The sequence below is a fragment of the Convolutriloba macropyga genome, chromosome 11 (assembly GCF_964194025.1).
Source record: "Convolutriloba macropyga chromosome 11, txConMacr16.3, whole genome shotgun sequence".
Lineage (NCBI taxonomy): Eukaryota > Metazoa > Xenacoelomorpha > Acoela > Convolutidae > Convolutriloba > Convolutriloba macropyga.
In genome coordinates, this window is record NC_134478.1 from 36166893 (window position 1) to 36179900 (window position 13008).

General features: G+C 35.7%; 1 protein-coding gene across 1 annotated transcript in view; it reads right to left on the reverse strand.

Annotated features, from left to right (window-relative positions):
* Positions 1-4150: 4150 nt before the first annotated feature.
* Positions 4151-13008, reverse strand: part of LOC142350034 (putative trans-acting enoyl reductase Rv2449c) — a 31585-nt gene continuing 22727 nt past the window's right edge. The window contains exons 4-7 of the mRNA XM_075401939.1: positions 11226-11390; positions 7792-7966; positions 7470-7576; positions 4151-4468 (exon numbers count right to left, since the gene is read on the reverse strand). Coding sequence (XP_075258054.1) covers positions 4232-4468; positions 7470-7576; positions 7792-7966; positions 11226-11390 — 684 coding nt within the window. The 3' untranslated portion in view covers positions 4151-4231. The remainder of the gene's footprint in view (positions 4469-7469; positions 7577-7791; positions 7967-11225; positions 11391-13008) is intronic.

A 13008-nucleotide genomic window follows, 5' to 3' on the forward strand; every position in this document is an offset into this window, starting at 1 on the left:
TGAGGTTGTGTTCGTCACGTCAATTTTCAATTTTTAGAATTTGTCTTTTATGCGAGTAATTGGTCAAATATGACGTTACGTGCTAACCTTTAAAGGCTCTCTCTGTGTTTTAAGTCCTAATGTTTAGAGTAACTAATTGCTCTCAAACGAAGTTTATAGCAATTATATTAGTCCTATCGGTCTTTTTTATGCGATTTTTCGCTTGACCGATTTTTCGTCTGACGCTTTTGACTTTTCGTCCTCAAAAACGGGATAAACAGATAGCGCCCAGCGGGCATTAAGTGCTCTTAGAGCCTTTCAGCTCAAACTGTTTTGGAGACTTATAGTTATGGTGTGAAGGGCGGTTCTTAGAGCTTGAAGACACCCCCACTGTTGACCTCCCTCCCCCCTCCCACTATTGCCCCACACACCCCACCACGCCGATGTTGCCTCCCACCCCAGTGTTGCCCCCCATTCAGGCCCCGGTGCATTTTAGCGTTTTTTTTTTTACAAAACGTGCAATTTTTTTTTCATTTTTTGACATTTATTTTTCCTTATTCAGGTGATTCTAGACCCAGAGGCCAGAAAACATCCTAAGGCGTTTGATAATAAGTAACTGACAAGTTTTTATTGGCCATGGAATAGTTTTTCAACTTGTAATTGTCACAAATTTTAGCAATTTTTTGATAAAACTTGTTTTTTTTTCAAGTTTTTTGAGAATTTTTGTCGTTTTTTAGGTTTTTTCAGCCTCAAGTGCCAAGGAATCTCCTGTAGAGTTTTAAAATAGATTCCTGTATGTTTTCTAGATTAAATGCAATGGTTTGCAAGATTATATCACGAATTTTAGCATATGTTTGACTAATATTGCCATTTTCAATTTCTTGACATTTTTAGTCAATATTCAGGTTTTTTGAGCCGCAAGGGTCAGAAAAGCTCCGTTACGGTTTGATTATAAGTTGCTGGAATTTTTTTTGTTCATGGATTTCTTTTCAACTTTTTAATATCACATGTTTTAGCAATTCTTTTTTAAACTTACATTATTTTTAAGTTTTTAAATTATTTTTCATTTTTTTAGGTTTTTTTAGCCTCAAGAGCCACGCAACTTCCTCTAGGGTTTGGTAATATGTTACTGCTTAGTTTATATATCTAATTGAATGTTCTTCAAGATTTTAAGATCACGAATTTAAGCAACTTTTTAAAATATTTTGCAGTTTTGCATGTTTTTGAAATTTTTCCGGCACCAGTGGCCGTGAGACCTCCTGCAAGGTTGGATAATAAGCTGCTCTATAGTTTATAGATTTAATGGGGTTGTGATCAAACTTTTTTATGACTCCAGTTTCAGTAATTTTTGGATAAAGTTTTCAAATTTTTGAAAATTTTTTCCAAGTGTACGGATCTTTATTAGCCTGTGAAACTTTTTCAGGCTTGCAACAGGGATACCGGATATTCTCCTGAGACAATGAAATGGATCATAAGATATTAATATCTTGAAATTTTCTGAGTTTAAAGACCAGTACTGGCCATCAAGTCTCGGAGATGGGTTACTTGACAGTACTTTCGAGACAAAAAATGGTTTTGAACTTGTTTTACTGCAAAGTTGAAAACCTTTTTTTTATATTTGCGTTTTTCAGGTCTTTTTCTTTATGATTTATTTACTAACAATGCTAGAAAACTAGAAGTTGCAGAGTCGAATCCCATCATGGAAAATATTCCTATCTCTTTCTCTCTGTCGGTTAGGGTTCCTTTCCTTCTCTTCCGTGTTGACGTTTTATCTATCTCTTTTTGTTGATGCAGCACTTCAGCTGATGTTATGTGGCGTAATTTCATCATCTCTGATCCTCATTAACAATGAGTTATAGTAGAAATGTTTTAATCACAAATTCACAAATGACTTAGCAGGCACTTTTTAGGAAATCAGTGTTAATTGCTCTCAAAAGCAATATGTAGCAAATATATGAATCCTGTTCTCGTTTAAGCAATTCTTCGCCTGGCCGATTCGTCCGACCTATTTGACTTTCGTTTTCAGAAACGGGATAAAGATGTAGCGCCCAGAGGTCAATAAGCCGTGGCTGGCTACCGACAAAGCCAACCGCTCGACGTTCGTTTGAGAGTAATTCGCCCGACGTTTGTCGGTTATGTTTAACTGATTTAATTGTGATTTTTACACGGACGTACAATGGTTGCATGGTCCTATTCTAGCAATTAATTACAATACAATTAGATAGAAATAGGTTTTATTTGAGCTTTTCGAATGCTTGTTTTATCCACTAGTTGCTTTGTATTCAAATCGCTACTCACTGCTTTATCTAAGCTTCTTCAGTGTCTGTTCTGACTGAGAAAAAAAGTACGGATATAACAGTTCCATCTTTCAATTTAATAATTCGTTTTAGACAGAAATTATTCCAGAGAAAAGAATGAGAAGTTTTACGGGAATTCAAGAAAATTTCAAGACTAGTTTTCCATTGATCGTTTTAGGCTGAATCGCCGGTGTTCTGGTGGTTGACAATTATGTAGTTTTGTACCTCGAGCTTTATTGGTCCTTCGTAAATGTTTTTTGTTGTTCGAAATGGGCATTTTTTGGCTTTTGTACATGTCTTGGTGTTGAATAAGCATCTTAACTTTTCCGTATTAGCACCTCTTTTATCAGTATAGTTACTTCACCAAGTACACGACTTCTCTTTACAGTATTTACCAATTATACAAACTCATTTTCATCGAACTTGAAAGAGTAATTTTTCCTTTTGGGCACGTAATATGTTTCAGTAATCTGTCCTTGTGCGGTTGTTTTCAATAATTTTACACAAATTAGACTAAAGGGTATCTCGGCTACAGTTCTAGACGGAAATACAGACCAAATATTGCCTTGAGAACTATTAATTAAATGATTGCGAATTTTTAGGGTTTTATTTGGGAAAACGTAACTATGAGGCACGAAATATCTCTCCCTCTCTCTCTTTCTCTCTCTCTTCCTTCTTCTCTCTCTTATTGAAGTTTATTTTGGGGCAGCTTTTAGAACAACCGCTAAGGTCTAATTAAAGTTTGAGATTTAACAAAGAGGCGAATACACAGAAAAAGGTCTCGTAGTTTTTTTTGTCTTTTTCCGTTTATTTCCTTTTGTACTGCAAAGCTACAGTTATTTGTGGCAATATGCTAGCTGAATTTGTCTGTCTACATTAGTTTGCTAGGAAATAAGTTTAGCGTCAGTTAATGTGATGAGTTGTCTACTCCGAATTGTTTCGGGAATCTTTTAGGCGATGTTTTTGATCGGTTATTTTTCTTATCATATAAGGAAATATCGAATGCCTCACGTAAAGTCAGGTGTTTAGGCATATCTGCTAGTCAAAAGTAAAGAGACTTTGTGAAGTTTTTATGCTTGCATTTTTTCTGAGAGAGAGAGAGAGAGAGAGAGAGAGAGAAAGTAGGTGTCAAAAATTTGTCCTGCGAAGACGAAGATATGTTTCAAATGCAGCATTTATATTATTTCAGTTTTTAAAACTGTTTCATCCAAGGTAAACATAATACTCAATGTGTGTTTTGAACTCTCTTAATCCTTTCACGTTTTTGTCAGCTAATGTTTTGATGCTACATTAGAGAAGCTACTAGCGTTTTTGATTTGTTGGTATTTAGGCATTTTCATGGGGCTTTTTATGGCGGCACTGACTCTTGCCGTGGTTCGCTGACTTTTTGATCCGACGATGACAAATTTTTTCACCGTTTTGTTTTCTTGAAAAATTTTCTGGTTGGTCGAATCAAGTCGAACACTTTTGTCCAGCCTGTCTTACCAAATCCTGACCGCGTTTTCTGGCTTGTCAAATCATAATGGCTCATTTTTGTACTGTTCTGTTGAATCATGGCTTTTGCTAATCCCAGAGTCTCCTGAAATCGCCCACATAAGCGCTAAAGTTCGAATACTGCTTATCTTTATGCCTAGAGCAAATGAACGTCAATTGAGCATGCTTTACATTCGAGAATATGGAGGGAAAGTTTTAAGCGGAAACCAAATGTTGTTCCTTTCGTTGTTCAAAAATTTTCGATTACAGGCGGAGCAATCCTTTTCTGCACCAATGAAAGTTTTGTGGAATAGATGGCAACAGGACTAAGGAGTGGTTTTTTACGACTTATCAAAGCATGTAAGTCAGCTTTTGGTCATTCAGAGAAAACTTGACGGTTTTCAACATTGAAACTTAAAATTTCTTTGTTCCAGCCATTGTAAATAGTTCGAATTCGTCACTTAAACAACCGGCTACATTGTTCACCCATCCACGTCCATTTCCTCCACACTGAAGGATATTTGAGCATGCTGTTTTAATCGCTCCCTCAACGGAAAGCCCAGAGCTGTGGCAGGGGTATGAAACCCATAAGAATCTTTGCCTGCCATGGGCAGTGATTCCTGGAACTTGCTCATGAGTATTCCAGCCTCTATCATGATGCGCGCTGTAACTTCGTAGATGGGGTCACCTTTCCCTTTCACCGTGCACACGATGCGCTTCTGAAAAGTACTCGAACTTGAACTTACTCGAACATCTTTCGTATAGCATAGGAACAAATATATACCTTAGTATAACTAGTATAAATTTTAGAAATAAATACGGATAGTGCCCAGGTTTGAACCTCAACTTATGAAAAGGCCATGTTTGTCCGAAAGGTGGCGAGAACGACCGTGCCCGACTCAAATAGCCTATGAAACTACTTCAGCATGACCTAGTTGAGCACTTTAACGCAGGACTTTAGCTAGAACAAAGTTATTAACGCTGGACATCTGCTCGACCAGAAATGTCAAGGTCGAGTTTTGCTCAAATGGAATGTCATCCGAAACTTTTGCGCATTCTCATTTGATGTTGTTATGAAAACCAAAAAAACGGCACATAAATTTGATTATTATTGAAAATAAAGCGATCACTTCGTTCATAGCTGGTGGGATAATGGTTATGGAATAGCAGCTAAACCATCTAGTTTCTTCCGTTTGAGTAATATGTCTGTTTTTTTTCCAATTGTAACAACTGTTTTCAGTGTTTGCAGATGCAAAAAGAAACACTAAGTTTTACAGAAAGAGAAAATTTATGAAAAGACTTTTGCTCAAACCAAGAATGAGAATTCTGTGACTTCAACTAGGCAGCTTGACTGCTTATATTCAGTCAATGAGGATCCGCCACTAGAATTTTCAAGACTTCTTATAAGTGGAGGTTGGAACCAGTGTGACAAAGAACATAAATCAATATCAAGCAAATAAACACCTAAAGTAGAAAACAATTTGTAAGAGTGAAAAACTTCTTCATCTTGCTGTTTTCTATCACCGTCAGATTGGAAGCTTAAAGGTAATGGTTACCTTAATTTTTTTTATTATGCAGGAAAGGAAAACTAAATTTACTCTAACTATGTTGAAGTAAATTTGTATTCATTTTTTCCAAGTTTTTAAATTGCTTGTCATATCTCTCAGGCTTTCAATGTATTTGATCTATGGAAACAGACATACCGACTAAAGTCGAGCGAATTTCTCTGAAACAAACAGCGAGCCGCTGGCTTCGATAGCACCCAGCTGTGGCTTAGAGATGCTAGCTAGCAGGGGGGCGTGAAATGATGGCGAGGAAGCGTTTGGTGGGCTGGACAAGAGGGTGATCAAATCGACCGTTGGGGGAGTGGGGTGACTGTTCGAGGTGGGGGTCGCTTTTAAGAAAAAATCAACAATAAAGTGAGGCTTTTTCAATAATTTGTAAAGCTGGTCAATCAAGAAGTCATTATTTCAGACTTTTTATGTAACCCACATTCTTTCCGAGATTTAACGTTTGATATCACACTAGATTTCGAACACTAGATATCAGTTTGCAGTCATATTTCACGATGTCTCGTTGAAATCAAGCTGATAATATGGTTTAAAAAATGAGCTATCAACTGAGCAAGCTTCTTTAAAAAATTCTTGCCAGCCTTAAGCATATTTTTGGAAAGTTTTATTTGAAGCCCATCTTTTCCCAAGAGAAAAACAATTCACATTTCAAAGATCATCGAAGATTCAAGGATATTTAAAAATGGGAAATGGTCACAAAAATAACAACTTTAGCGAAAAATTTTTTCAAGGTCTATAATTGATTCAATAAAAAGATTTATTTCGTAACTAACACATTTTTTGAAGCTATATAGAGTAACATTGAGAGTTATACAACAAAACCTGTTGACAACTTTTGTTATCTTTATCCTACAATAATATCAAAAGATTATTGGAGCTTTTTTAGAACAGTTATTGCAGATGAAACGTCAAACAACAATCTCGACGACGATTGGGATTTGGAATGAGAACTGGCTTTGTTTGGAATGAGAACTGAACGAGCAGGAAGAGAGCAAAGAACTGGAAATGAAAAACAATGAAATTAGGTCTAAGAAGAAAAGGAATTGATGAAAGAGTATTTTTCGAAATATGCAGAATTGCAACAGTACTACAAATTTCAATTGATTTGTCTCTTTGAGTTTTGAACGGCGAAATTGGGTTCTAAATGAGTTGGAGTATAGTTCTGGGAAGGCTTCAGCATTTCGAGCTCAGACTTGGGTGCCAGCGCCCTCGGCGTTGAGCTTTAATTTCCTTCGCAGAACTATACTCTAACATATCCTTAGAGGCTGGTAAGGCATGAATCTCGAAGAGAACTGCCCAGCCATTTAATGCTCTCCGGGCTTTATCTGTTTATCACGTTTTGAGGACAAAAATTCAAATGGGTCAGACAAAAAATTGCATAAATAATTGCTAGAAACTTCGTTTGAAAGCAAGTAAAAAGAAAACTGAGGACTCTGACGCGTTATGTCAACAATTTGTTTTACATATTTACGCTGCAATCTTTCTGTTTGTCTTTTATCAGTTGCTATCAAGTCGTATAGGTAACTACTTAAATTTTTACATAGCTTAAATTATAAATAGCTGTAAGATATCTGATACAGCCTGAAAAAAAAAATGAAATCCGGTAAATCTGAACATACAAACCATTTTTGGTCGGCTTTGGGACGCCAGAAATCACAGTGCTAGATCGAATTTGGTATCCTGATATTTCTTATTGATAATGTGTGTTTATACAGATAATTAGCGATTTTTTATCCGTTAAGTTCAAATATCCATCGTGGACATTTAATCAAAAATTTCCTGTAACTCTCTAAATCGTATTGTAAATATTTTTTCGTCCTTCTTCCATTCTTGAAAAGTTGATCTTTCTGTTTTACTTAGAAACGCTTTTATTCATAATTAATTATATGCGAAAAGGCATAACCCGACAGAAAACAGACGCAGCGTCATCAAAACATGAAATCCTTTTTTTTGGTTAATAGCGAAAAAAACAAGCATCCAATCGCCGCTCTATACAAATTTTGGTTTGGTAATTATAAAAAATTATTAAGATTTTAGTGTTACTGTCGGTATTGAATACTTTTAAAAAGATGTATTGTGCATGCGACTGTTAAACGTCTGATTATTTCGACAACTTACAATATTGATTTTATATGTTAAGGCTGCTTACATTAAGAGAGTTGCTACATTTTGCAAAGAACATCATCTCGAAGGTTTGTTTCTTGAATGCTTTTGAAGGATCAACTCTCTCTCCATGCTTCACACCAGAACCACCACCTGCAATTACAACATGCTCATATTTTAGTTTCTGTCCTGTGTAGTCAGTCCCAAAAATTGCAACGTAAACGAATGCATCAAAACTAATTCCCAGGTTTTCCTGGGATACAGACTAAGCAGGCCCTTAGTTGGTCCTATAACAAGAGAAAAATTTATCATTTTGAGGAAAAGTTTGATGTTAGTTTTGGCAGGTAGAGGACAGGGAAAAGAAGTACCCGTGCCGGACCAGGTCAGCTTGGACGAGGATAGTTTAGCACTCATCCAGTTGGCATTCATCACCATCTCAGTGTAGGTGAACTTGTCTCCATAACTCAACACTGCCCCACTCCGTCTCACTACTCGAGAGTTCACTGGGGCTGTCAGGGTGGGACTTGTCCACGTGCGCAGATCCTGAAATACTTTATAGTCCACTCAAATATCGCCAGAAACTCTTAAATTGATTCAAAACTTAATGTAATTTTGTCGCGAGATTGTGAGATATGGGAATATTAAAAAAACTAACACCCCGAATAATTATCCGATAGATTTACTACATATCGTACTAATTAATGGGCGAAATTTTTTGAGGGAGACGGTTGTGTACAGTGAGTAAGGATGAGTCGACAATGATTAAGGAAATCAATGTAATGAGACGAATGACCGTTAAAAGTTCTGCTCAGAAATACTCAGAGCGAGATCCATTTTCCAATGCAGGTATGCGCCAGATGAGTTTATATCACAGACGCGGAGTCAGGTGTGACCCAAGTTTGGTCTAGCCTTGGGTTCGTTCGGTCTGTCCAAGTGTATTCGAAGTCTGCTCTGTGTGCAGGTAACCAGTTGTTCCAACTTTTTTCAAAACGGGGGAATATATATGGGAGGCTGGCCTTTTTCTCCAGTCAAATTTTCTTTTGTTGTTTATGCATCGCAGAGAAAAAAAGCATCATTTGTATTCCTCAGGATCTGTTTTTGATTTTTACAACAAACTATCTGAAATTTGAAAACGGGGAGCATTCAAAATTTCAAAGGAAAAATCGTGGAAATGGAAAAAACATCTCAGGGGGGGGGTGTCAGATAGTGTTTGAATTTAAGATTAAAACAAATGGAGAAACTTGAAGTAAATTTGATTAGGTTGAATACAGTTTTGATCGTCAAGAGAAATTTGTTACAGTTTCGAGCCTAAAAGATAACAATTTTAAAACTATTTGACCAAAAATTTTGAAAAAAATCAATTTTCGCAATTTTATTAAAATTTTATCCGTTGAGCTGTTTTCTTTTGAATAAAACTATTTTTTACGATCCATTGCTTTTCCATATCGCAAAAAAGAAGACTCCAGGCAATTTATAGCTCTAAAAATATCAAATCAACTTTGAAATGTAAAACTAAAAACTAAAATGCACTCCTATCGACAATCTAGAGTTATTTGTGAAAAAATTGGTTTCCTGGATAAAAAATAGATCAGTCAATTTCCTTATTAAAAAGTAAAGGCGGAAATCCTTATCTTTTTGATAATTGCTTATAATACAGAACAGATCGTTCGAATTAACCTCCTCTAGCACAACGCAATGAAGAAGAGTTTGAGAGTTAGAGATTTTACAGGTTGAAAAACTTAATACAAACGTTTAATTTCTCTCAAACGAAGTTTGTAGCAATTATATTAGTCCTGTGGTCTTTTTTATGCAAATTTTTGCTTCAACATTTTTTTCGTCTGACCCATTTGACTTTTGTCCCCCAAAATGGCGTAAACAGGTAAGCGCTGGAAAGGATTTAATTTCTTAAAGCCTTACGCCTAAAATTTGCTTAAGAATTCAATTCAAACAAAACTGTTTTGTGGAGACAATTTCATGGTATAAAAGGCGGTTTTTAATCTTGAAATATGGACGAAGTCACACCCCCACTCAGTCGATTCCTCCCACCCCCACCACTTGCACTCCCAATCCACCCTCCTCTACGTGGAAGCTTGCCCCCAGTACTCGCTTCATCCCTCCCCCACTCTACCCACACTCCAACGCTAGCATCTATGAGCAGCGATTCCCAGTTCGCTATTACTGAGGCCAACTTCTCGCTGGTTTCGAATCTGTGGGCGTTTCTGTAATTTGCAACGCTAATTAGTACTTTGACGGTGAAATTCTTATAAATAAAATAAAACATTTGATAAAAGAGTAAAACTTTTTCAGTTTACATAAAGTTTTAATAGTTTTCTATTTTTTTTAAAAATACTCCGGAAGCTCAAATGTACAAAATAATGATAACCAATGTACCACGATGCAAATATACAAGAGTCTTTAAGAAAAGCCTTTAAAATTGTGTTTATTTAGTATAACTGGTAGCACATCGTAGAAATTTTGAAAATCTATTATGGACATTATGGACATAAAACATCAAACTGACAAATTTTAGGAATTTTCAAAAAACTTTTCAAATTTGCGTCAAATTTACAATTATCGATACAAGAATTGCCTCAAGAATTCTTGGCCTAATTTTCCAATTAAAACGAACAAGAATCAAAGGAAAGGTGACTATCCTTGGTTACAGATCAATTGCCACAAAAAGTTTTTAAAAAAGATTTGTTTGGTGTCGAGGCGTCTTTGTGTGTGCGTATGCTTTTGCGGATCCAGGTATATGTGCGAGTGTGTGTATTGGGTTTAAAAGAAAGAGAAATAGAGAGTTCATATGAGAGATTTATTTCCTTTAATTGTGAGACAAAAGTAGAGGCAGAGTGCAACTACTATCAAAAATCATAAAATTTAGAATATATATTGCTTATTATTTGTTGCAAATTGTGGCTTGAAATTGTTCAAACCAAAAGTTATGCTGTTGAATTCTAGCTGGTAATACATTCACGAGAAATTAAATTTTAATAGTCTGATTATTCTCATAAGACATCAAAAATGACAAAAGATTCGGAAAAACTTCGAAAGGTTCCATTTCAAAGTTAAGTGCCAGTTTTACAAATACCAATGCAGTTGCCTCAAGAGGTCCGTAAATAGTTGTTTTGAAAAAAAAACAAAGAAGACTGAAATGAATGGTGACAAACCTTGTGTAAGAGTAAGGATCAGTTGCCAAAAAAATGTTTGAGTTTTTCTTGGTGTTGGGGTTTTTTGTTTGTTTGTTTAATTTCTCCGGTGTGTTTTTGTGTTTGTTTATTTTGTCTGTGTGTGTTTGTCTTTCAAATTTCACTATACTTAACTTTCTAGAATATGTCAGAGTTTTTGGTTTTTTCTGCCAAAAAAAGACTGTATCTGACATATTTTAATAGTTGTTTTTGCAACCTTAAGAGGTATGTTGCAACATACTGTGGTACGCACAGGCGCGCACGAGCCATCTTGTTTAATGTCACGAGCAGTCCTTTCAGTCCTTCTTAAGAGAAATGCACGTGTTGATCAAACAAACCAGTACTGATCATCCCACAGGATATTTATTTTTTGCTCTGTTGTGTGTTTTTATCATATTTTGTGCGTTAATTTCCCATCATTCTGCTCAAAAGACCTTAGTGCATTCCGCCCAGAGAAATTGCGGTAATTTTATTGCCTTAATTAATCTTTATTGTGCCCTTTTTTCGACGAGGGTCAGATTGTTGAAAGGTCCAACACCAAAAATTTCCTTGGTTTGAAAACCCAACATACCAATAATTCTCCTGCTTTCGAAATGGAGTGTTTTGGACTAGGGTACCTTCATGTAGACAGCATTTGCTGGATCTGGTGGGTCTCTGCCTGTTGTGAGATGAGGGGGAGTGTAGTACTGTGGGTCTGACTTCATCTCTTCGTAGTATTGCTTGTTGTCTCTCTTGAAGTTCTCAAGCATACACTCTGGCCCTGTCTGTCCTGACACACCTGACTGAACAGAGTCAACATTATGGACAGTGTTAGTAGCATTATGGACAGTTTGCAATATGTAGAAAAGGTACACCCTTTTTTAAATATTGCAACCTCAAGACCAATGAACTCTTATTTTTATTTTGCTGCATTTGAAATTTACCATCCCCGCCATTGTTTACTCCAATATTAGTAAACAACAAGGCTCGCTTGTTCCGTGCGCGGCACAGAATGTTCTCACATTCGCATTTTGAAGCGTAAGATATATCAATATATCTGAATTGGTATCGCCGAAACATTTGTTTCAATACCAAAAAAATGCTTTTAACAAGCTGCAGCGAAAAAGTGAATAGAATTAAGAGAATTTAGATGGAGCTTGAAAACACAACAACAGAGAAAAAAACTTTTGGAGTTTTTCAGAGGAACAAAGCCTGAGTAACCTTCAATTTCAAAAAAAAATATTGAGTTGCACTTACGTTATTGATAAATACTATCGAAAAAGTTTTCCTTAATAAACAAAAACATTTAAATTCCAATTCTATGTGCGTTATTGGTAATTTTTTTGTTTCATCAATGTTTGTCTATAAATCATCGTGAAATTGTTTCCCGGCTTGCGATTCAAAGATAACTGTTTCTTAAACGCTCTTTCTTCTTCTTAGGAGGAACTCATGGACCAAAACATATCCTTACTAAAAAGAGGATTCAAAACAACTGTATTCATTGATCCACGTCTCATTTCAATTTATTCGTAGCTATGATGTTTTGCTTCAAAAAAACGCAATCCTGGAAGCTGAATCAATTGTATTTGTAATGGCTGCAATAATTATTTTCCATTATCAACGAGACAAAATTGTCTCCATGGTTCTCAAGTTGTGCTTAACAAAGTCTTTTTAAATGCTTTTTTTTGGGTAAAAAAAGAGATAAAAAATAGCTAAGAATCTGTCTAGGAAACTGAAGCACATAGCAAAACAAGTCCTCAAAAAATTCGCGGAAAAAACAGCATATACGACTTAATTCTGACTGCCTGGTTGAATTCGAAACTAATGATGTTTTTTGTTTTCGATAAAGCAAATATAAAGCAAATGACGTTACATAAAAGAGAAAAATCTCTTATAAAAATACTATTTCAAACTTCTTGTTGTATTAAAGAAATTTCCAAAATGAGTAAGGACATTGATCGAAATTAGCACACAAATGAAACTGCAGTCCTTAAGCATTTTGTAAAAAATCATTGGAACTGCAAAATGGCGACCTAAAATGAGGGCCAAAAATGCAAATTTGGTTTGAATATTCAAAACAGGTGGCCTCCCATTCATTGAAAAAATGTAAATCCGGAAATCTTTCAAAAGAACCAATAAAAATATATGGCAAACAAAAACGCTTATGTGACAAAATTGTGGCAACATTGCACAAATTGATAAACAAAACATTCAACTACTTTCTTCGCCTCCTGAGAGAAGTTTTCTATATGACAACACACAATTAGTAAGGCTATAAACTTTTGAAGTTGAGTACAAGCTGCCCTTTGCAGCAGCCTAAAAAGGCAAGAGTAGATCTAGGTTTTACTTTTGGTTTAAATACTCCATGGCAAACTTTATGTTCATAACAAATTTAGAGAACCTAAAAATGTTCTTATTTCT